At 48.8% G+C, this 24694-nt stretch overlaps 1 protein-coding gene across 1 annotated transcript in view; it reads right to left on the bottom strand.

Moving 5' to 3' along the window:
* Positions 1–2171: 2171 nt before the first annotated feature.
* The window catches only part of FLNB (filamin B), a 166038-nt gene continuing 143515 nt past the window's right edge, over positions 2172–24694 (bottom strand). Inside the window, 12 exon segments of the mRNA XM_033210256.1 lie at positions 2172–2380; positions 3167–3370; positions 4303–4521; positions 9618–9794; positions 13211–13343; positions 16826–16941; positions 17966–18103; positions 18934–19200; positions 22337–22459; positions 22562–22714; positions 23710–23913; positions 24197–24355. Of these exon segments, the coding sequence (XP_033066147.1) occupies positions 2193–2380; positions 3167–3370; positions 4303–4521; positions 9618–9794; positions 13211–13343; positions 16826–16941; positions 17966–18103; positions 18934–19200; positions 22337–22459; positions 22562–22714; positions 23710–23913; positions 24197–24355 (2081 nt within the window). The 3' untranslated portion in view covers positions 2172–2192.

The following is a 24694-nucleotide window of genomic DNA, read 5'->3' as shown; positions in this document are numbered from 1 at the left end:
CGGATCACTGAGGTCAGGAGTTCAAGACCAGCCTGGCCAACATGGCGAAACCATATCTCTACTAAAAAGACAAAAATTAGCCAGGCATGGTGGCACGCGCCTGTAGTCCCAGCTACTTGGGAGGATGAGGCAGAAGAATTGCTTGAACCCAGGAGGTGGAGGTTGCAGTGAGCTGAGATCCCGCCACTGCCCTGCAGCCTGGGCGAGTTGAGACTGTCTCAAAAAAGGAAAATTAAAAAAAAAAAAAAAGAGAGAAACAGAGGCAAAGGGAGGGGAAGACAGCAGCAACAATTAGCACAGCAGGGTGACAGGTGACAGCTGACAGCTTCTTGTTTACTCGCCCCCCCCAAAAAAAGAGCCCAGGTTCATTGTCAAAACAAGTTGCTAGTCTGTGTCCCTTAAGGCACAGGTTGGGGGAGCTGGTCTGGGGCTCCAACGACGTTAGTGTGTGTGTGTGTGCGCGCGCGTGTGTGTGTTACACTGTCTCGCTCTGTTGCCCAGGCTAGAGTGCAGGGTTGCAACCACAGCTCACTGCAACTTTGGCCTCTCAGGCTCAAGTGATCCTCCTGCCTCCACCTCCTGAGTAGCTGGGACTACAGGCATGTATTACCATGCTGGCTAATTTTTTAATTTTTTGTAGAGGCTGGGTCTTGCTGTGTTACCCAGGCTGGTGGTGTTGAACTCCTAGGATTAAACAATTTATTCAGAAGCGACGCCATCCAAGAACACCAAGAGAACTTTACGGAGCAAATGTTTTATTTAATAAGTTATAAGATACAATTTACAGTCGGTGTTTGATTCCAGTTTGGCTTCCATGTCCCAGCTTACAACACCCGTGGTCCTTTCACATCAGGCTTCGGGCTGCTCCAGTTTCTGGAGGGTGGGCTTTTACCCCCAACACTCGCCCCAGATGCTACACCTGCCACAACAGTGGCCACTTCCTCAGGACTTAGCAGCAAACCCTAAAGGTCCGCCTGCCCAGACCACACTACACATTTGGGCTCAGGCAACGTCCCTGACGCTTTAACCTCATTCCAAAGCCAGCTCAGGTCTGCAGAAGGCAGGCAAAATTCCCTACACCTCATTTCTGTACTTCTGCACCACACAGCTCTGTTTCTGCTAAATGGTGAAAAGACCACCAATAAGCTGCTGCCCTTCCTCTCCCCCACCATTCCCAACTTTCAGGCCAAAGATCGGCAGGAGTTTCATTCTTTCCTGTCTGTACAGATCATTATTTTCCAGAAAAAGTGAGCCATGAAGCTGGCTGGGGCGGGTGTGGAGTGTTAAGTCAAGGGACGGGCCTTGGGATGAGGGCGCTAATCCATGGGCCCCTTGAGGTCACTTTAAACATTTTGGTAAGACTCCCCAGGCCGATGAAAGGCTGGAGCATGTGCTAAAAACAAGGGCTAGTGTTGGTTAAAAGGGATCTTTGGCAAGTGGGGAACTGCTCGCCACTGCAGAATTTCTTCAGACCTAGGAAGGGACTGAAACGGACTTGGAAAACTAAAGCAAACCATGACTGCCGGGATGGTCTCGTGTGGTGACTCTGCAAGAAATAATCATCAGAGCGAGGGTACAGGTACTTGGGAGACATGTGGGCCCGGCTGCCACCACATCCACTCTGCCCTCTGAGAAGCGTAAGAAGGCCACAGAGCATGGTGGTGTTGGCAGTGAGGAGCAGTAAAGCAGTGCTAGTAATCTAATAGCCAAATACATTAACATGGGCACTGAAAGAGATTAAGCTGATTTTAAGTCATCCCCTTTGCTAAATGACAACCAAACTAGGTGTCCCCCTTTTCTCTGCCCACCTTCCCCTAGCCTTGTTTCATAAATGCTGAGGAGCGAACCAGCAGCTCAGGCTAACCAGTTTTGTTTTTCTGAAACGTCAGTCTCATCGTGTGCCCTGTCTGTCTGCTGCAGTGGGTGATCTGTTCCACCAAGAGTTCTGGTTGGCACCCAGTGTACTTGGGATCTTCTCAGCCCACTGAACAAGCTTGCATTTCTCAAGATTCTCCAACATGTCCCTCAAGAGTCCAGTCTAGGACTTATTTCTGAAGGCACTTTAGAACAGCAATATTTTAGGGATGGGGTTTCAGCCCCACAAACAGGTTGGAGGGCTTTGTATAAAATGAATTACAAACAAGCAACAAAAGCAACCACAAGAACTCTCCCCAGGATGTGAAAAAACTGTTTTAAGGCACTGTGACATGAAAAGGGCTGCCAGGGATGTGTTCCTCCCCCCACTTCACAGCCAGCACATAATCGCCCCGCTCCTTGACGACGTATGTGACGTTGTATTGCTGGTTGCCTACATGCTTCATGGAGACCTCCTCGCAGGGGGTGGTGGGCCCATGGACCCCGATCAGCAGCATATTGGAGCCTAGGAGGCAAAAGAAGGTGGTTATTCCGTTCGGATGCGTCAGGACAGGCACAGGAAGAGGAGGGAGTATGAGAGCCAAAGGGAAGGAGCTTCCGCCATAACGCTGGGGCCCCTGAGAGGTGGGAGAGTGTGGCAATTACAAGCAAAGGCTCATAGAGCCTGACGGTGTGGGTTCAAATCCCTGCCCTGCCACTTGCTACCTGGGTGACCTTGGACTGGAATCTCACCTCTCCCTAGCTCAGCGTCCCCATCTGTAAACAGGGAATGAGAACGACACATACCTCACGAGCTAGTTGTGAGGTTTAAGGAGTGATGGGTGTCAAACGCTAGCATACGGTAAGTGCTATTCTAAGCGTTAGCTGTGAGAATCTTCTTGTTTACTCTCACAGGCACCTTAAGGAAGGTACTTCTGAGAAGAGGGAACTGACTTTTGGAAAGAGATTTAATAACTTTCCGAGGTCACATGGTTAAATAAGTTTTATGAACAAACGAATGAATGAATGAAGTGGCAGTACCAGGTTTCCAACCCAGGTGTACTGGATGCCAGAACCCAGGCAACCGACCGTTGAAACCCAAATAAATACCCAAGTTCAAAAGGCAAAAGAGAAGAAAATCATTTAAAAATATTAAGTGCAGGAGAACAGGGTCATGAACATGGTTACTTGCAAACGGCTGGGTTACATGGGGGTAGGCACTGCAGGAGACCTCAGCAGGGAAGGTCAGTGTACCCAGGGGGTCCAGCCTGCCCCTGCCCCACCCCACCCTTGAAAAGGCCCAGACACCTACCAGCTTTGCTGCAGTCCACCAGGAAGGAACTCTTCTGGCCCACAAAGGCCTTCGAGAGCCCTGCCCCCTTAGAGGTCACCTTGCTGGCATCTGAGGATGCCTTGGGAATGGCGCTATAGCAGGTCTCTGTAGAAGACCTGGTCACTGACTCCACCAGGATGGATGAGGTCTCATTGGCTGAGCCGGGGCTAACCAGACGCTGGCCTAAGATACAGGAGGGAGGGGGACAGGCGTGAATGGCCAGATCAAGAGGGGTCTCTCAGCCAGAGGACAGGCGAGTACCCTACATAGTAGCCCCAGGAGAGCCCGCGCACCCCAACACCTGGATACAAAAGCCACCACACCCGTATCTCACACCCATAATGTCTTCTAAACCCCTGCGGTCCCACCCCCGTACAACTAGGATCTGGCTTTCTGGGCAAATGGATGAGTCTGGCCTTGGCTGACAAGGCCTAGAACCCTCCCAATCCCCCCAGCCCCCACCCCACCCAAAGATGTGCCGGTGGAATTCACATCTTTCTATTTACGTAAAATAGTCTATGTATAAGCAGAGTAAAATTTGGGATGACATATAATGAAATATCGAAAAATGATTCTGTGGATGAGAAAGGATGATTTTTCTATGTGAATTTTCTAATTTTTCTGCGATGAACCTACATCCTTTACGTAACAGTGAATCATGACGTGTGGAAGGGATTGACTACAGTGTTTATGGTGGTTACCTTGGGTGGTGGCTGTGAACTGGTTTTCATAGTTGGGTATTTTTTCCAGTGTTTTGGAGGAGACACATTTTTATAAGTATAATAAAACCTTTTGATTATTTTTAAAGTGAAAATTACAAATGAGGGGATTTTTCAGGCCCTGATCTAAACAAATACATAAGATTTCAATATCTATTCTTTCCTGTTAGAGACAGAAAACTACCTAACATGTTTTCTCAACTTCTGCACGCTCCACTCTGTGGACTTTTGTAAGTTTCAAACACTGCCCTCTGACATCTCATACTATTTACTGACATTCAAAGTTCAAAGTAGCTTTAACACACCTAAAACCATCCATAGTTTCCACCATGATTGATCTGACAAAACCAGCTCCCCAGGAAGGGAGAGTAACTCCGAAGGTAAGCTGATCGTTACCTGTCACCTTGGCCTTGAAGGGACTGCCCACAATGTGGTTGGGCCCACCGTATTTGACGCCGATCAGGTAGTTACCAGGAGCCATGGGGGTGTACATGACTTTGTACCCTTCAGGTGTTTCCTGGCAATCCATTTTAACCTTGGACGGGCCTTCGATGGTGACGGATAATGTCCCCGGACCTGCTCGGGTGGTGTTAATAAAGAATTCCGACTGGATACCTGGGAGAAAGGAATAGAAAATGCTGTGTTGATGGCTTGGAGGGCTTTCCCAGGAGCACTGAGGCCGTGGTGGGGGACACACACAGGTCCCCTCACAGAGAGCTCACCCTGGTGGCATGGGAACCCACCGACACTAGCTCTGAACTTCTGGCAGAGAAAACCTCAGGTCCTGCAGGGTGAGGGCTCCCTTTTCCAGGCCAAGGCAGGAGGAGCATGGCTGACATTTCGCCCACAAGCACCAACAGCCTGGACACCCTGTTCTCTCCTCTGGGCATAAGCCATTGTGGTTGAGGGTGAGAAGCCTGAGTCACACTGTGAGCCTGAAATGCTGCTTCAGCCACCAGAGCCCAGCTCTCCCTCCAGGGGTGTGGGGGAGGCGTGGGCCCCTCTGACCGTCCTTTCTTCTCTGAGTAGACTTGGAGAAGCCAGGGAGGCCAAGCATCTCCTCCCTTCCTCCTCAGCCCTCACCCCAGGCACTGTGCTACAGACTGGGTGCAGCCACTGTGACCTGCCAGCCCACCCACTTTGCTGTGAATTCCAGCAACAAGCACAGGAACAAAACAGCAGCTCCTGATGACGGGGCATGTGTGCCCCACTCGGGCTCCGGGTCCTGTGCACAGCACCATTTACACATGTGGTATGGAATCCTTTCCGTGATTCCTGCTTCACAAATGACTCTGTGGCTCAGGGAGGGGGCCAGTCATGCTACACAACTAGAAAGTGGTAGAGCTCGGTTTGAACGATGACTGCATGGCTCTGATGCCAGGCTCATCTCTTGACCCCTGGATGGACAGTGGAGCTGCCTCAGATCCCCTAACCGCAGCCCTGAAACAACTTAGCTGGTCCAGGGAGAGCCTCCTTCAGTCATCAGGCCTGGCACATGCCTGCTACAGTGCCCTCTATGGGGTATGCCTGGCATAGCATCCCCAGGCAGGGCTGTGCTTCTGCCGGAGCTCTAGACACTGCCCCAGCTGGGAAATATTTTGGTTTAATTATAGCTCCTAGTCCAGTGAAAGAATTATTGTTCTGGATATCAATAAAACAAAAGAGCTGCTATCGTGCGACTCTCAAACACAACCCAGCTGTTCCTGGAAGCTCTTGAGGCTCCTGTCCCAAGGTCCACCCTCCCCACTATCTCAGCCTCATCATGGTATCTAATCTGTGCAGCCAAGAAGCCCCTCAAGCAGCAGCTCTGAGGCCAGGGGCTACGTAGGGAAGAAGCGGGAGGTGAGCAACAAGGAGACAGTGTGTCCATCCAGGAAGCAGCTGTAAGGTGACGATAAGGAAAGATATTTTATTGACTGATGGATTGAGATAGAGTCTCGCTCTGTTGCCCAGGCTGGAGTACAGTGTCATGATCTCGGCTCACTGCAACCTCTGCCTCCCAGGTTCAAGCGATTCTCCTGCCTCAGCTTCCTGAGTAGCTGGGATTACAGGCACTCCCCACCATGCCCAGCTAATTTTTGTATTTTTTTAGTAGAGACAGGGTCTCGCCATGTTGGCCAGGGTGGTCTCGAACTCCTGACCTCAAGTGATCTGCCCACCTTGCTCTCCCAAAGTGCTGGGATTATAGGCATGAGCCAGGGCATCCGGCTTTATTATTAATATTTTTTTTGAGATAAAGTCTTCCTCTGTTGCCCAGGTTGGAGTACAGTGGCATGATCACAGCTCACTGCAGCCTCAATCTTCCAGGCTCAAGCCATCCTCCTGCCTCAGCCTCCAAAGTAGCTGGGACTTCAGGCATGCACCACCACACCTGGCTAATTTTCAATTTTTTTTGTAGAGATGGGGTTTTGCTGTGTTGCCTGGGCTGGTCTCAAACTCCTAGGCTCAAGTGATCCTCCCACCTCCACCTCCCAAAGTGCTAGGATTACAGGTGTGAGCCACTGTGCCAGGCCAAAAAAATATTTTTAAAGTGAAGTTAAAATGACGTGGCTGCAGGGGAAGTTCCACCATTTTTTAACAAGCTGTTTCATTCCTAAGTTCGTCTTTAATTTTTTTTTTTTGTAGAGATGGAGTTTTACTATGTCACCCAGGCTGGTCTCAAACTCCTGGGGCAAGCAATCCTCCTGCCGTGGCCTCCCGAAGTGGTTGGATTACAGGCATGAGCCACCGCACCCATTTGGCCCTAATGCAATATTTTGACCAACCAAAAATCAGTTCATCTTGACTGTGAGGGTCCAAAAGGGCAGAGAAGACAAGGTGGGAAAAGATAAATCAGGGGTTATGGGACAAGAGCTACTACTTGGCTGTTACCTCCTCTATGGCTCCAAACAAGCCTATTAGGTGGGTCCCGTTATTATTCCTGTTTTGCAGGAAAGGAAGCAGAGGCACAGTGAAGTCAGATAATTCATCTGGAGTCACACGGCTGGGGACCAGCAGAACTGGGATTTAAACATAAAGTCTGTCCAACTTGGAGCTAAAGCACTTACCTGAGAGAAGATGGAAGAAAAAAATCCACAAGCAGAAGTCTGTCACCACTGCCTCTAGCTACAACCTGTATCTGACACCACAAAACATCTCTGGGCACGGCGGTCTTCCCCCACCCCCTCAAATATGTCCGGCCCAGTTCCTATGAGCTTAATGCACGTTAAATGCAGTACTGCTTGTTCTTCAAGGCAGGTAAGGGGATAGAAGGAGGGAAGGAGGCCCTTCTGGTATACCCCGAGCACACTGGGATTCCTGGATCATTTTATTTGGAAAATTGCTCAGCGGCTCCAAAGAATCTGGAGCTCCCTGGTCTATCTCCCAGCCTCTCAAGCCTCCTCCAGCAGGGTCCCGCCTCAAATTCTCCACATTCCCCTATTCCAAAATCTACAGAATGGACCATTTAAAGCTTGAGCCAAGAGATACAGCAAACTCACCCATAAAAACAGAGGGAGGTTTGCTTTGTTCAGAAGGTCAGGATACTGGGCACTCTGGCAGCCGAGCACAGATACCTTTTCATTCCATGCACACTGCAGCTGTGTAATCTCAGAATGGATATTTAGGGAAAGGCTTGGGAGCAGGAGGGCTAGAAAAACAAGACGCCTTCCCTGTGACAAGAGCAATATTTACACAGGGTTTGAAGCAGGCGGTTCTGTACCTCTCCCCTCCTGGCTGGGAGCTTCCCGGCAAGAGCAGCTCCTTCTCTCAGCAGCGTCCAACACTTGCAGAGCACAGCCTGAAACCTAAGCTCCCAAAAAGGTGTGCGAACAGCCAAAAGGAAATGGGAGAGGGCCCAGGCACAGCGGCATGAGCCAGCAGGAAGGTGAGATGCTTCCTGGCCAGTGTGGGAGACCCCAGCAGCTGCTGTGGGGCCTGGCCTGAAGCCTGCCACGCGCTCCAAGTGCCTAGAGGACCCCACCTGGGCCCTAAAAGGTGAGTAGCTTGTCAGGGCCCAATTGCCACTACTGCTGCCTGGAAAGTACTCCTGAGCAGCCGGGAGGACAGGGGTCCTGGTTTAGGACACCCCAAAGTGGGCTGGGGATGTAGTCACTGCCTCTGGGTGAGCCAGCCACTTAGAGAGGGGGCCAAGGGTCAGCGCACAGGCTCTGAGGTCACAGATTTGGATTGATTCCTGGTTCTGCCTCCTCCCAGCTGACTGCTTTTTGGGGGAGTGTTTGTTTGGGGAGTGACTCAACCTCTGCCCCTCACTTTCCAAATCTGTAAAATGGACATCACTTACGGTAAAATGATACCATGCCTTTCACAAAAGGCAAGCTGCAGGCCCAGAGTTCAGGGTGGAGCCAGACTGGATTTGCCTGGGGAGTCTGGCAGCACTCACACCACCCCTGTGGGTGGCTTTGCTGAGGCCACTGCTTTGGTCAGAGTCCCGGGCAGCCTGCCAGCCCACCAGTCACTCCTGCACCTGGAGAGGGCCCCTTGGCCACACAGGACACTTGCTCCCGGGGCTGGATGCCAGGCAACCATGCAGCCACTCACCCCTCACCCCTGGGAGGCAAGTCTGCTCTATCCCACTCTCCTTATGCAGGGTGGGGGTACACACACGAGAGACTCAAGAAACCCGGACATATTGCTTTCCCAAGGGGGTCCAAAGTAACACCAAATGCAAACATGCCCCAGTGAGTCCACACTGCGCACTTCCCCTGCAGAGACTAAGGACCGGCTCTCCACCCTGGCAGCCTCCATAACAGTGACGCACTCACTGCACGCTACCCGATGCCACCTGTTCAAATAACTGTGATTCACAGCAGGAATTCTCACACAGCCAGGAAAAGGAGGGGAAGATCTGTTCTGACATGGAAAGATCTTTAAGAGGTCAAAGCAAAAACACAAGCTGTATCACAGTAGATGCAGTAAGATTCCTTCTGTAAGACAAAAGCAAAACTCTGTGTCTGCTTGTCTAATGAACCGATTAGCTAACCAACCCAGCAACCAAGAATGAAGACAATGGATGACAGACAGGGTGAAGGCCCTCCCTTCCTGGAACCGTTTGCTTCTGGACCAGGTGGGGGAGGAGGAGAGAAGATGGAGTGAGTCCCACTTTATTTACTTCTTCACTGCCTGTATTTTTCACAATCAAACATGTCCCATCTGTGGCAAAGAATAAAAATAAACTGCAATGGGTCCAAAAAGCTTCAGAATTCTTTGACCATTTCAGTCTTTTCTCCTCCTCCATTAAGATCTGAGAGTAAAAAGAGGAGGAGATGGGCTGGGACAGGTCTTACTGCTGCTTCAGTGCACTTCTGGGGGGCCGGTACCATGAAAGAACAGATGGGTAGGAGCCCCCTTGGATGCATCATGAATTCTGTGTAGGCAAAGAAACCCTCAAAATTAATGACACTGTGCTGTGTTCCCTGACTATCAGCATCCTGTTCTGAAAGTCAAGAAACCTGGCAGAGGAAGAAATCTGAATCACAACTAACAGTAATGAGGTGTGATAACACAGCCATCAAGCTCTCACTCTGAATTTACCACGGGCCAAACCGCAACTCCCAAAACAGCTTCGGACAGCAAGTGCCTCCAAAGTGTGCATGACCCCAGTTTCCATGGGAAGCGCGTGTAAAAAGCTTCCACGGGGCTTGAGGATTTCCATCTGGCTTGTCCCTGGAGCTGATTCAGTTAAGGCTTCAAGAAGCAGAGGAGTGGGTTACCTGTGGTGCCCCCTTCGAGTCCTGCACCGTAGGCGGACACCAGGGCAGGGTTCCCCGCTTGTCCGGGCTCCCCAACGCGCACTTTGAAGGGGCTTCCAACCACGTGGCTCCCATTGAACTTGACATCGATGGTGTGAACACCATTCTCATGAGGGATGAAGCGAACAGCATACTTATCTAAAAGAATGAGCAAAGGCACAGGGTGAAATCAGGCAAATGGACGCCCCCGAGTTCAGTGAGGACAAAGGATGGAGGCCAACCCGAGATGGCCCATTTAAAATCAGCAGTTCTACAGGGAGCCTGGCACTCAGCATCCTGGATTTCAGAACCAGACGGATCCCCCTGGGTATCCCTCATCAGCCCCAAGGAAAACACATCCACATCACAAATCCTATAAACACAGGACAAGACTCTGACCCCTGCCTCAGAAGAACCGTTCCTTTCTTCAGAAAACCTCACTTTTTGAATGTGAAATTCCGTGAGTGCTGTTACTAATCCTGTCGTGAGATGAATCTCACGATGAAATGAAATGATGTTTTTCCACTAAAACGATGATACAAGTTGAAGACACATCACTCTGAAATTGGAAGACCTCACCACTTGAGGCTCCACAGTAGCCTACCCAGCTGAACTCTAGGTTACTACCCTTTACTTCGTTCATCCATTGCGGGGCTTCAGGTTTTTTTTAAACATTGGGAGATGGCCATTCTAACTACTGTTGAATGTCTCTGTTTTGGGAAGGTTTAACAAGAAATAAAAAAGAATATATATGAAGGGAAAAAAGACAACCTCGCTTCTTCTACGTTTCTCTATTTGGCCAGTTGAAGGGGAAAAAATGGTTTCAACTGGCATTAATGCTCCTTAATTAAGCTCAAAGCTAGGAACTGCCCCACAGGGCAGGCTTTTGGCTGTGCGTTTGGGTCACAGCATATAGCAAGGTAATCTGTTAACTGAAATGGGCACCTAGAACATCTACCCATTGTGTACCACCTGACCACCACTTCTTCCTTGAAGCCCTCCTGCCCAGGGTGCAGAGCCTGTTCTCCTCCTACCTCTCCAGGTAGCCTCTCAGTCTCTCCCTGGCTCCTAGGACTTTTCATCCCTCTCAGAATTTGTGTTCCCCAAAGCTCTTCTCCCTGCCTCTGGAGGTCTCCACAGAGGCGCATCTCCATGGAGCTGTGCGCCCTACATCCTTTGGCACTGAACATCCCCCAACAGTCCCCTAGCTAGGTCCCCATCTGCCTCCCTTAAAGCCAATATGCTTTAGGGGAAGCCGGCTCTACTGCCACGTCCAAGTGTGGTCCCTGAGTGGATCAGGGAAAAATCCTTCGCTAAGCCTTTGTCAGTGAACACATGGCACTTCTTTAGCCACAGGCAATGACTCAGCAGTGGTCATGTGTCCAGGTCAGTGAGATGGGAAGGGAGATGTGCTGGAGACTTCTGGGAAAGGAGCCTCTCGACTTCTAAGAATCCAGAGATGATTCTTAACTGATGTGGCGTGAAGGTGGGACATCTGGTGCTGCTGGAGCCATCCTGCCATCAAGAGGAAGGCCAGCCTCAGAACCAGGCCCACAAAGCAGAACAGCAGAGATATTTGAGGCCTTGCAGGGCACAGCTCAATGACCAAATCAAATCGCTGAAACCCATCTTGGATCTCTTGAACTTTCCAGTTATGCAACTCACTGGGCCCCTTTATTGTGTGAGTTGGCTTGAGCTGGGCATCCTGTAATTTGCAATCAATAGTAACTGTGTCATGCTAATGATCTCATATATCTGTAGGGGTTCAAATCCTGCCTGGGGTGGAGCCAGCTTCTCCCGAAGCACATTGGCTTTAAGAGAAGAGGGAGGGTACTCAGTGAGGGACTGTTTGGGCTGAGGCCACCAAACCTCACAGTGATCTAGTAAACATCTCCATGTGGGTATCGGGGATCCTTCAAAACCCCTCAAAGCAAAACATTAAACCCTTTAAGGCCCTGACCAATCCTCACCCACCCTCTGCCTGGCTGGCCCTAGTTCTGATAACTGTACTGTCATCTGCCGCCCAATCACTAAGCTACATGGAACATTTTGGAATGGGTTCTCTCTCTCATTCTCTATGGCTACCATAGCTCTCTGGCCTTCTCCATTTCCAGTGCTGCTGCTTTCTCAAATGGACCACTCTGGGAGCACCAGCTCGCCACCTGGCCTTTAAGACTAAAACCGGGATCTGACCCCATCCTTCCTACTTGTTCCTCCTGAGGCTCCCCACTGCCCTTTCTGCCTACTGAGAAACATAGATCTCAACGTTCACACAGAGCCTACATTTCTTTTTCTTTCTTTTCGAGACAAGGTCTTGCTGCATTACCCAGGCTGGAGTACAGTGGCATGATCACAGCTCACAGCAGTCTCGACCTCCTGGGCATAAGCAATCCTCCCACCTCATCCCTCACAAGTAGACTACAGGTGTGTGCCACCATGCCTGGCTAATTTTTTTTTTACTTTATTTTTGTAGAGACGGGGTCTCACTATGCTGCCCAGGCTGGTCCCAAACTCCTGGGCTCAACTGATCCAAAGTGCTGGGATTACAGATGTGAGCCACCATGCCTGGTCAGAGCCTAGATTTCCAACTACACTATACAAATATAGCCAGGCACACAACAAATGCCCTGTAAGGCAGTGATCATAGGTCTCCCCCTCATACATCAAGGCACACACCAAATGTCACCTCCTCTGAGAAGCCCTCCTGAACTCACCAAGGCAGAAACTATTTCTCTCTCCTGCTCTGACCATCTTCACCATTTGCTTCTCAGTTCTCCTGTGGTAATGGCGATCATCTGGGGTCATCATCTGCTTTTTGGCCAGGACTTCACTAAACTGTGAGCAACTCTTTGAGCCCTATACCTTCCTTCAAGTTTCTGACACTTAATAAATGTATTATGTTCACCGTAACATTGTCTCTTTAAAGTTGATTAAATCAGATAATTCCATATACCAAGGCACCAAGCAAGAAAAATCTTAGGACACTAGGGCCTAGAGACCCAGATTTTCTTTTTTAATTTACAGAACATTAACCTACCTTTCCCTTAGAGTAAAGTGAGACCAAAGTATGCTTACTCATATCATAAGGTCAACGATATAATAAAAATCTATAAGATGTTGTTACAATATGAAAGAAAAATCATAATGAATGTCATGCAAAAGGAATCTGAAAAACTAACAGAAAACAAAGCAGCATTTGTTTTTGTGTTGTGTGTGTATGCTTTTCTTTCTTTTTTTTTGAGACAGGGTCTCGCTCTGTCGCCCAGGCTGGAGTTCAGTGGCACAATCATAGCTCACAGCAGCCTTGGCCTCCCAGGTTAGTGCACTGCATCCCGCCCAGCATTTGTTTAAAAAAGAAAGAAAGAACGAGAATTCTCTCCCAGGGTAAAGGGTCTGCCTATTCCTGGCACAGGTTTAAACGCGAATTTATAAACAACGTCTGGCAACAGCTAAGGGAATCCAGAGGCTCACTGGCAGTAATGAAACCGATCAGCCCTCCTTTGGGACGCACATTTACAAGAACATTCTGCTGGAAAGCGCTGGTGCTGGGACCCCCCAGCAGGCCTCCTGCTCACCTGGCTCCAGCTCAGACACGTGGCACTCCTCCACGGCTCCAGAGGGGCTGTGCACCTTTGCATCAATCTTGCCTTTTGCGCCATTCAACCTTATAGCAAAGGATGCTGGCTGATTAACTTTTAATCCCGATTCCTGAGAATTTAATACATTAGAAAGGTTATGGCCCTCAGTGTTCCTGTTCAGTGGCACACACTGACCCTACCCAAAACTCTGGGTGACAGTTCTCATGCAAATAGGCCCAGAATGTTTTTCTATATAACATATGACAACAAAAGAGCAGGTGAGCCATTCTGCATTTTTAACGTAAGACAGCAGAGATGTGCATCTGCATGGTCTCCTATGCACACCATCTTGATACAGCCTGGAAGGGATGATTTCAAGAGATGATTGGATACTTGAGATATCCTGGTCAAAAGGACTATCATCTCAGCATTCAGAATAACACCTGTGCAGGTGAGAAAACCCAGTATGTTCCAGGTCAAAAAAGTATCCTCTTTTAGGAGAATACTGGCAGCTAACAAAGTCATGCACTCACAAACACAAACACAGTTTTATGTTATGCTGTTTGTTATCTCAAGGGCAGACCTGGAGGAACATATTATAAAGGGCTACATGTGCAAAGAAGGCGGTATTCCATAGCAGTTAAGAATCAGCCCTGGATTTCCTACCATTTCCTAGCTATATATCCAGGTTGCCAAACCTCTTCGAGTCTTGGTTTCCTCATCTGTAAAATGGGCATAATAACGATCCATCTCGAGGGCTACTATAAAGATCAAATTAAGCTGTGCATGCAAAACATTCAGCACAGGGCCTAGCCCATACACAGAGAGGCTTGAAAACAAAAGCTTATTATTAAATATTAATATGCATTTAGAGGTTGTATCCCCACAAGAAGTCATAGAAAGACATAGCTTTTGCTCTTCTCTGGATCAGTTTCACTCCCCATACTTTGTCTTGGAAACTATCTCCTCTTCTGGGAGGAGGGGATCAGAAGTTCAGATGGTTAAGAACAAAGCTGAGCAACAACATTTGAGATATTTTAAGACTGGCCAATCCCGAACAGCAGCATTTTACAAGTCAGTAATTTTGATTTAGACTTGGTCGGACAGCCACTCCTCAGGCAATAACTCTAAAGCAGCATGGTTCACACTTTATGTGTAAGCAAACCATCTGGGAATCTTATTAAAATGCAGATTCTGATCCAGTGGGTCTGGGATTGAAGTTCTCAGGTGATGCTGAGGTCCAAGAACCGCATCTTCATGGCAAGGTCCCAAAGCTGCACTGGCTAATTTGGTAGTCACCAGCCACATGTGGCCATATATACACATATTTCAATTTAATGCACTTAAATAAAACTAAACATCCAGCTCCTTGGTTCCTCTGGCCACATTTCAGATGTTCAATGGTCGCATGTGGTTAGTGGCTATCATGCTGCACAGCATAAACTTGGAGCATTTTGATCACTGCAGAACCTACTATTGGACTGTGCTGCCCTAAGGGATAGAGACTGAGGAAGGAGGATGAAACACAGAATTAGAGAGTCTTTGATCACCAGATCACTCCCATCCCACCCCCACCCCAAATGCCAGCCTACTCCAATTTCCTAGAAAGTCTCAAAAGCAAGACAAAATGATACATGCCTCTCTTTGCTAATCAGCCCCAGATGTTGCTGCGTGGGCCTCTGCGAAATCTCTGATCAATAATTTACATATCACTCGGCATCAAATGACCCGGGAAGAACAGGGGGCGTGCTGATGTACACACCCCTCCTGCGGCAGCAGCTGGTTACAAAAGCTTGAGAAGCAGCCTGCTGTGTACTTACTGAAACATTTATGACCCAGCTATGACGAGAGGACTCTACAGAAAAGCTTCCTGGAGAGGACTTTTCCAAACCAGCTCCTTTTAGACAGCATAATTTACATTACCTGAATCCACTTGCCACTAAATCCTCAAGAGGGAGATAAATGCCTCGGAAGATTCGAAAGAAATCTTCGAGATGCATGAGGGCAGCTCCTGCCCTCAACAAGTGCTGGGTTTATCTCCCTCTGTAGGTTTTAGTGAAGTCGGCCACAAAGGACACTTCTGTTAAGAAGCCTTTAAATGAAACACAAGAAAAACATCTACACCACAGTAACCAGTTAGTACCCTTGGTATTCTCTGGATGAGGCCGCTTCAATGTGTGGACTGAGTCTGGTCTGGGTTCTGTTTACGTCCCTAAATGAAAGACTAACGTTTGGACTGGAGGTATCCCAGTTCCCCTCAGAGTAAGATTAGAATCTCAAATGTAAACCAAGTGTAGGGAACTAGAGCCAATGATATCACTGATCTTAGACATCAGATTGGATTTTAATGAATCCAATATTTTCAAGAACTGGGGGCAGCTCAAGGCTGTTTAGAAACTCTTACCCAGAAATCATACTTTGGGATTTCAATGTTATTTTACAACTTAATTGCTACTCCCAATTCAGACACCTAATTATTTTTCAGTGTCCTGGGCAAAAACCCAGAGGCATCCCTGATGGTTCTTAGTTTGGCTGAAGGTGCTAGTGCAACCTTGAATTAAGTGACCTGTTTAGGACGAGGAGAAACATTGCATCTCCTGGTATCCTAATGGGATGGACTATGCAACCGTGTGCCACAACGACAGGTGGGGGTTAGAGAGGTTGCAGTTAAGGGCACGGGTTCTGGCGGGGCACAGTGGCTCATGCCTGTAATCCCAGCACTTTGGGAGGTTGAGGGGGCTGGGGCGGATCACCTCAGGTCAGGAGTTTGAGACCAGCCTGGCCAACATGGCGAAACCCCATCTCTACGAAAAATACAAAAATTAGCCGGGTGTGATGGTGCATGCCAGGAGTCTCAGCTACTCAGGAGGCTGAGACAGAAGAATCACTTGAACCTGGGAGGCAGAGGTTTCAGTGAGCCAAGATCATGCCACTGCACTCTAGCCTAGATGACAGAGTGAGACTCTGTCTCAACAACAATAACAAACAAACAAAAATACAGGTTCTGGAGCCACATTGCCTCTGCTCTGCCTCATACTAGCGGTTCCCAGTGGACAAAACCTCCTTGTACCTCTGTTTTTCCATCATTAAAATGGGGTCAAGAGAACCTACTTGTCAGGCTATTGCAAGGATTTCCTGAGGTAACACTGATAAAGCTCTTAACATAGTTCCCTGCACACTTATTATAAATGAATCATAATAAATTGCAACTGACTTTCTTGAGGAAGGGCAGCCAACAACAGCAGGCTAAAACATCACTGCACTGTTATTTTTGTGTTGGTTTTGTTTTGAAAGCCCTTGTTATCCCTTAACCAATTATGAACAGGCTTCCTTTGTTTCTCTTAAATAAACCTTTAAAAACAAACTTGTCCCCAAACATTAAGTTGTGTTGTTGACTGTGGCTCTGTTTTTGCTCGCCCCAAGTGTCATCTGCCCTAAGTGTATGGGGAGTTGACTCTGCCACAGGAAAGCTCCCCAGTGACTGGGTGACATCTGTGGTCAAAATGTGAAAAGGGGCCTCAGCACCTAAGGGGACATTGAAGCGGCCTCAGGAGTCCAGGGGTCTCACTGGCGGCCTGTGGCCAAGGAGATGGATGCTTCCTTGCATCTCACCTGAAGGCTCATAACAGTGAGGCGGCGGGCGTCGTCAGAGGGCGCGATGACTGGCACCAGGTAGGGGCTTTCCGGAATGTGCTCATCATTGAACTTGATGGACACCTCGTAGTTACCTATGAGGACAGGAAAGTCCCATCATTTCAGAGACTCTGGACCCAGAGTGGCCTCTTGCTTCTCACCAAGGGATAAAATGCCTTCAGAGAGACCCAGCCCTCCTCAATGGCCACAGCTGATTGGTTGAGTGGGAGTTGCCTGGCTGAGGCTGGGCCAATATGATTTCCTTAGTGGGGCAAGGCCAGGGACTCTTAACCGGGGCCCACAGGGTCCCCAAATGGCCTGTGTATTGAATTCAGGAGATCCATGGACTTGAATGGGAAAAAAACTACACTTTAATTTTCACCATCCACTAACTGAAATTTACCATGTCCTTTCTTCAGAAATGTTGACAAGAAATCACAACACATTGTAAGTACATATTACTTACATCACCATTAAAAATTATAGATGTTTTTATGTCATTTTACAGTTATTTTGACATATAATTTTCACTTATTACTTTGCTTTGATGACAGTTAATATACTGTCACCAAATCTTATGATTTAATGTATTAATGAAGATATGCATGTTTCTGTTGCATATTTGTTCTTATAAGATGTTGGTAACTGTATTTAGTATCATTGATTTCCTTTATAATGTGACCTATTTCATGTGTTTGAAAACATTATCCCAAGAACAGTCCCCATAGGCTTTGCCAGATGGCAAGAGTTAATGGCACACAAAAGGTTAAGAACTCCTGATAGAGGGAGCTCAGATGCCAAGGTCACTCTTCTGGGGCAGCCAGCCAAGGTAGCCATGGGTGGGCAGACAAAGGCTGGTCGGTGGAAAGAATGGAGCAATTGAATGAAAGCAAGAAGCAGAGAGGCTAATGGAGAAAGACAAGAGGCAACTAGAACAAGCGTTCCCACCCTTAGGAGGTCTGGCCATGTATCTTGCAACTGGATTTCTAGGAGGCTCTCCCATGTGCCCATACACATAGAATCCTCATTGACTTCAGCAAACTTGATGGATTTCTGGTCCTTGCAACCTAACCAGGTTCAAACAAGGAAAATGTCCTCTTGCGAACCCTGAATACATACCAGGCTCTTGGGCAATATAAGACACACCGCACGACCCATTTTTATGGTCATCGAATGTAATCTCGGCCTTACTGGGGCCCTCAACAGCGATGGAGAGGCCTCCAGCACCTGCTTCCCGGGTCCAAATGCTGAACTCAGCTGAGAGCAAAGAGACACCTGGTTAGTGACTGAGCCCCACAGAGCCCCTGCCCCTCTTCTATTCTTGTTCAAACCTGCAGCGCTAGGTTTCATTTGTTGCTAGCCCTTTCCTCTTTCTCTCACCCCAAGGAGAAACCAAGCAAGGTCCATCATTGAAGTTTCCTAAGCATCACTAGTGATATCTAAATTCACAGGACATCTGGAGTACTCTGAAGACATCTTAACAGGCTGGGCGCAGTGGCTCATGCCTGTAATCCCAGCACTTTGGGAGGCCAAGGCAGGAGGGTCACGGGAGCCCAGCAGTTTAAGACCAGCCTGAGCAAGATAGTGGAACCTCATCTCTAACAAAAAAAGAAAGACAAAAATATTAAATAAAAAATTTTTAAAATGTGAATACACCCTAACCAAGCCAGAAAAAGATGAGAATGTTCCATTTTTTCCCCACAGATCTTCCCACCAGCAGCAACCTTAGGAAAGGATGCTTACAGTCAGTTTTGTAGCTTTCTAGTGTGTTCCACAGAACATCAGCCCTGAAAGATGCTCTGGAAACAATATTACTCTGCTCCCCAATTAGAGACTCAGATATACACTAATAAGTTACAGGCTCCAAGGAGGCTCCCAGTAAGAAACTTGTTTGGCTTTACGTGAGCAAAGCTTAGTCACAAAGTGTGCCAGACTTAGTCATAGATACCTTGTTTTAAAGAATGTCCCTTAATGCCACCTATCAGAAGTCTTCTCTTTCGAACAGGACAAAAAAGTATGTGGGTGCCCACACTGCCTGGGTTCAACTCATATTCTTCCCAGGTGAAAATCCTGCCCAGAATGCTCACCTGGGACTCCCGCTTCTCCTCTCTCCAGGCCAGGGCCTCCTGCCCGCACCTTGTGGGCGCCTCCTTCACCAAGTGGCCCCACGGTGAACTGGAAGGGGCTGCCAGTGACGTGCTGCCCACGGTACTTGACACTGACCGTGTGCACGCCCATCTCCTGGGGCACAAACCGGACGCAGTGCGAGTTCTTCCCCATGGGCACAATCTCTGCCTCAGTCACACGGCCAGAGGGGCTGGTGACGTGGGCTGACATATCACTGCTGTTGATTTCTGAAAGAGGGAGGGAGGTTGGGGGAGAGAAGAGGGTTAGGGCAAGGGCCTGAGACGGGGCAGGACATGCAGGGCAAGCAGCCGAGAGCAAGGTGTATGCAGCCCAGTGGACATGGGGTGCCCAGATTTCCTTCCCTTCAGGCTGGGTGCCTGCCCTCCTGTGGCCAGCATGGAGTGGGCAGGGACCTTCAGGCCACCCATGCTAGGGGCACTGAGACTTCTTGCCAAAGGTGACGTGGTCATCCGTCATGCATAGATGGGCTCCTTTTCACAGGTAGGTAAGGGTAGAAAACAAGAGCCATCATCCCTTACTGTCAAGAAGCTTTGGCACTTCTATTAGGCAACAAGACAAAGTTAGAGAAAAAGGTGAACATTCGTCAGTCCCAATGGCAAAAGGGAAACCATGCGTGAGCAAAGCTTTGAGCAAACCAAAGACCAGGGGCCATACTTTCAGAAAAGCAATGTCTCGGGTCACCAGCGCTAGGATACAAGACCACATCACTCTACGTGAGCTGCTCACGACATGCCAATGACTGTGCCTGTACTGCCGTGGTGAGGCCAGGTGGCCGCAGGCGGGGCACGGAGCACTGCCATCACCTAGAGCCAGTATGAAACTGCACCCTCCAGCCCCACAGGATCTGGGCAGAGCAGTTCATGACTCTGACCCCTGAGGACAGAAAAGGGAAGGGAGGTTGAAAAGAGGGTCACCCATGTTATGAACTGAATGTTTGTGTCCCTCCAAAATTCGAATATTAAAACCCTATCCCCAATAATGTGATGGGATTAAGAGGTGGGACCTTGGGGAGGCAATTAGGATTAGATAAGGTCAGGAAAGTGGAGTGACCCTGTGATGGGATCAGTGGCCTTATATGAGTCTCAGACAGCTTGCTCCCTCTGCCCTCCAGCGTGTGATGATACAAGGGGACACTGTCGGTCTTCAGCCTGGAAGAGGGCCCTCACCACAATCTGGCCATGCTGGTACCTGATCTTGGACTTCTGGCCTCCACAACTGTGAGGCATATATTTCTGTTGGTTGCCACCTAGTTCATGTGATTTTGCTAAAGCAGCCCAAACTAACGACAATGCCCTGCAAAACCTGGGTCCGGAGGACATCTGGTTAGTGAGCTGTCCTCCATTAAGGAGGAGGGGCTCTCTGAGAGGATCATTTGGGTAATGAGGGGAAAACTGAGCCTCACCCAGAGTCATCTGGTACTAAGTAACTAAAAGAATAACAAAATGGCCAAGAGCTGGAAGAGACTTAAGAGAAAGGGTAAACGTCCACGCTGCACAGATACTTGCTAGTTCCTCAAGAAACAAATAAACAGAGAACAGAACAGGTATTTTGCCAAATGAGAAATGTAAAGCAAATGAAAAGAAAACACAGTACATATCACTAGTAATTGAAGATATGAAACTGAATACTGGACACCATATTTTTCCATCAGGTTGGCCAAAGTGAGAAGAGACAGCCCTAGTGCTGGTGGGGGAGTGCGCAGAAATGTAGAGGGCGGTCTGCCAAGGTGTGGCAGCGTCTGAAATGCACCAGCCCAGCCCACTCCTGGGCATCTGGCCCACAGCCTGAGCACAGGGTGGCAAATGTCAGAGCAGCCCTGATGATGGGAGCTGAGGCACAGAGATGAGTAACGAAGGTTGATGCATCTAGACATGAAATGGAATCTCTCTTTTTCTATGACCAACAGTTCCATTGAATGAAATGGCATTTTATCTGGGTCATGAAAGAGATTATGTGGATGTCCATTTTTTGAAGTGGGAAGATGCCCACAAAAACAGTGGATGAGGAGTACACTGATGTGACTGGAAAGTGAGCACACATGGCTGTGAGGACGGGGCAGCCAGGGTCCAACTCTGCACCTAAGATGTGAGCCAGGCTCTCTCTGGGAGGTGACACTTCCTCCCTCCACCTTGAGGCACACAAACTGTTTATGACCAGAAATGATCAGTACAGCTTTTTTTGTTTTGAGAAAGTCTCGCTCTGTCACCCAGGCTGGAGTGCAGTGGCGCAATCTCAGCTCACTGTAACCTCCGCGTCCCAGGTTCACGCAATTCTTGTGCCTCAGCCTCCTGAGTAGTTGGGATTACAGGTGCCTGCTGCCATGCCCTGCTAATTTTTGTATTTTTAGAAGAGATATGGTTTTGCCATGTTAGCCAGGCTGGTCTCAAACTCCTGACCTCAGGTGATCTGCCCGCCTCGGCCTCCCAAAGTGCTGGGATTACAGGAGTGAGTCACCACGCCCAGCCCAGTAAAGCTCTTCTTAAGTGATCATGTCTGAACTCTACAGTAATGAGGCTTTGCCACATTCCCATGTGACCCAATGTTGATGTGACTACACAAGAAGAACCCGTTAACTAAAGCCAAGAAGGCGGAGTCGACAGCTCCCTGACGTTCGGAAGGATGGGAGGTGTAGAAAGACAGCCTCCTCTCCAGAGCTTGCAACACAAGCTCCATCTGAAGATGATTTATATTTCCCTTCTCTGTAGAATTTGTGCAATTCCATAGGACATGTCAACTTCTGGGCAGAGGAGCCTCAAAACTTCCACTCCCAGTGACTTCTCTCTGGAAGGATTCTTTATAGAAAGAAATTGGGCCACATTTCAGACAGACCGTGTGACCTGTTGACTGGCTAATTGGGGTCCATGAGGAATGATTCACCACCAAAGGGCTAGATGTGGCCCAGTGAGATCTGCAGCACAGCCCTCGTTCTAATTTCAGGAAGGAAAGAGAAATACTAGAAGGATGCCGCTGGGCTGCCACCTCTTAAATACTTCCAGACACTGGCATCGGCTGGGCCATTTCTTTCACTGACATGATTCTGTTTGACAGATAGTAAATCTAAAAATCTAAAAGCATATCTACGTTTCCCCCATGTGACCCAATAAAGTTATTTTTATTTGGAATTGGAAAAAGGTAGCGAGGTAAACAGATTTATTATTCTTGGATGAGCCTCTATGAAAATAAACAGAGAAGAAAATTATGAAATGAAGTGAAATGAAAAGGTCAGCACAGCCGACTTGGATACTGTGTTCTAGGCCATGCCTAAATTTGGTTCCCAAAGGCACCCACTGCCCTGAGGGTTGGAGCCAAGGCTTCCCCACCCCACTAGTCCGTGACACCCACCTGGGATTTTCAGGTTCAGGTCACAAATGCTCCCAACAGTGGCCACAGATGGGGCCCGACTGGTGCGGGTGATGCTCTCTTTGACTCTTCCCTCCCCGCTGATCTTCACAGTAAATGGGCTCCCTACAAGACCCAAGAAGGCTCCTGTGAGCAGCCCAGAGGCCAAAGCACAGCATTTACAGAAAACCCAAGCACCCCATCTGGAGGGGAACGGAATACACATACCAGGCACGTGCTCATCAGCAAATTTGGTGGAGACAATATAAACCCCAGGCACAGTGGGGAAGTAGGAGACTTTGCAGGTGCCGTCTTCCAGGTCCTCCGTCTGGATGTCTACTTTGCTGGGGCCTTCCACTGCCAAGGATATGCCACCATAACCTGCAACACAGCAGCCCCAGGCTGTTCTGATAGCAACTCCTCAGGAAGAGGGAGCCCGATGAATGGAGAAAGGACATCGACCCTTATGCTTCAGTCTATTTCTACACAGCAGAAAGAAAGCAATGGCGGCCTCATGTGCAGAGCCCAGAGCGGGATGAGTAGGTTAAGGGCCCTGAGAAGTCCCAAAGTGAAACAACCTGCTGAACCTGGTTTTGACCACAGAACGCTTTCCTGAAGGGTATTTACTAATATCCCATAGACGATGTGCCCTGTGCAAACTGCTGGAGAGGACTTTCTGCCCTCATGCTCTAAGAACTGCACGTCCTACCTCGGGGGTTTATCCACAGCCAGACCTGAGATTCTGAATTTGTAAACAGCCCCTGGCTACCTCAACTAGGTCAGCAGATCTGAAGGTTTAACAGGGAGTATCTCCCAACCAGGACCAGAAATTCTCCAGCCCTCTCCCCTGGGTTAGAATTTGTCTAGAATTCACCAGTGTGGCCATGCCTCAAGAAAGCAGATGACTGGACGGACTGGGGTGTGGCGAGCTTGGAAGAGACATAATCTAACTCAAACCATCTCAAAGAAAGAATAGAAAGAGATGCTTCATTTCCACAAAAGCTCTGCTCAGATGACCATGGTCTTGGCCAGCCAACCCAACATTCTTTGCTTGGAGAGACGCTGGGAAGCTGAGAACAAGGGTGGGAGAACAGATGAGAGAACAGGGGTTTGCGAGGTGTTGTGGCTCTGGGTTCAGATCCTAGGGCAGAGGGGGCTCTAAGCCCTGCGAGCCTCAGTTTCATCATCTAAAAAACAAAGACAATCCTATTTTTGCCAATGGTCATGAGGCATAAAAGACAATGCAGGCAGAAGGACCTATAGCTTGACGATGCTCAGTAAGGAAAAGGAGTTGGTAGGATGAAAAGATGACACTGATTCAGCAAAATAAGTCTGTTCCCACAAGCTCTGGGCCTCTCCCTTGGGACCACACAGACCTGCATCTCTTGTGTCCACGATGAAGTCAGACATCTCGAAAGTCCGGCCTTCTGACAGGCCGCGGCCATACACTTTGGCTCGGCGGGCGTCACCGATCTCGGACTGGACCACCATGATGGACACGGGACTGTTGGCCACGTGGTTGCCATTTTTCTTGATACTGACCAGGTGTTGGCCCACTTCCCGGGGGATAAAGGAGATGCCTGGGCCAGAACACAGATTGAGGTTTGTAAGGGGATGGCGGAGAGGAAGCAGGCGAGACACACTCTCAGAAATAGAAATATGACCTTTTTCCTGACATCCAACAACCCAGAGTGTTGATATCACAATGCACAAATACACTTGGGCATTTATCGTGCGTGTGACCCAGCAGGTTTATCACATCACACTCCATTGTGCTACCAATTTCTCAAGAAAGAACTGCAAGAGTCCCCATCTCCCACCCAAGATGTCCTGGCTCCAGCCAGGAAGGGTAGCCTAGCTCACCAATGTGGTTGTTGGGCAGCCTCTTCAGGAGACAGGGCTCATCTCGGCCAGATGGGGCCTTAATGCTGGCCGTCAGGCTGCTGAGGTCAGTCTCACTGATGTCAAGCAGGAAGTCAGCGGCCGAGCCCAACTTCACCTGGGAGCACCGCCTGCTGTCATCTGGGAAACATTCCCCCAAAAAGGACTCCCGTTACATGTGGTCATCCCGGCTTCCCAGAGCTGCCATGCCATATGCCGTTCACGGATGAACAGGCAAGAACTAATTACACGAAGTTAAGTGAAAAAAAATGAGCCTTGAACACTGAGTAGACCCAACCAATGAAGAATGATGGGATTCATGCCTGCTTGCAGTAAAGACAAGGAGCTGGCAGGACCCAGAGACTTGAGTCCTCATGGACCACCTTTTAAAGGAATCTTTGGGCCAGGTGCCTAATCCCAACACTTTGAGAGACCGAGGCAGATGAATCACTTGAGGTCAGGAGTCCAAGACCAGCCTGA

Source organism: Trachypithecus francoisi, unplaced genomic scaffold (assembly GCF_009764315.1).
Source record: "Trachypithecus francoisi isolate TF-2019V2 unplaced genomic scaffold, Tfra_2.0 Lachesis_group0, whole genome shotgun sequence".
Lineage (NCBI taxonomy): Eukaryota > Metazoa > Chordata > Mammalia > Primates > Cercopithecidae > Trachypithecus > Trachypithecus francoisi.
This window is presented reverse-complemented; position numbering and strand designations above follow the sequence as displayed.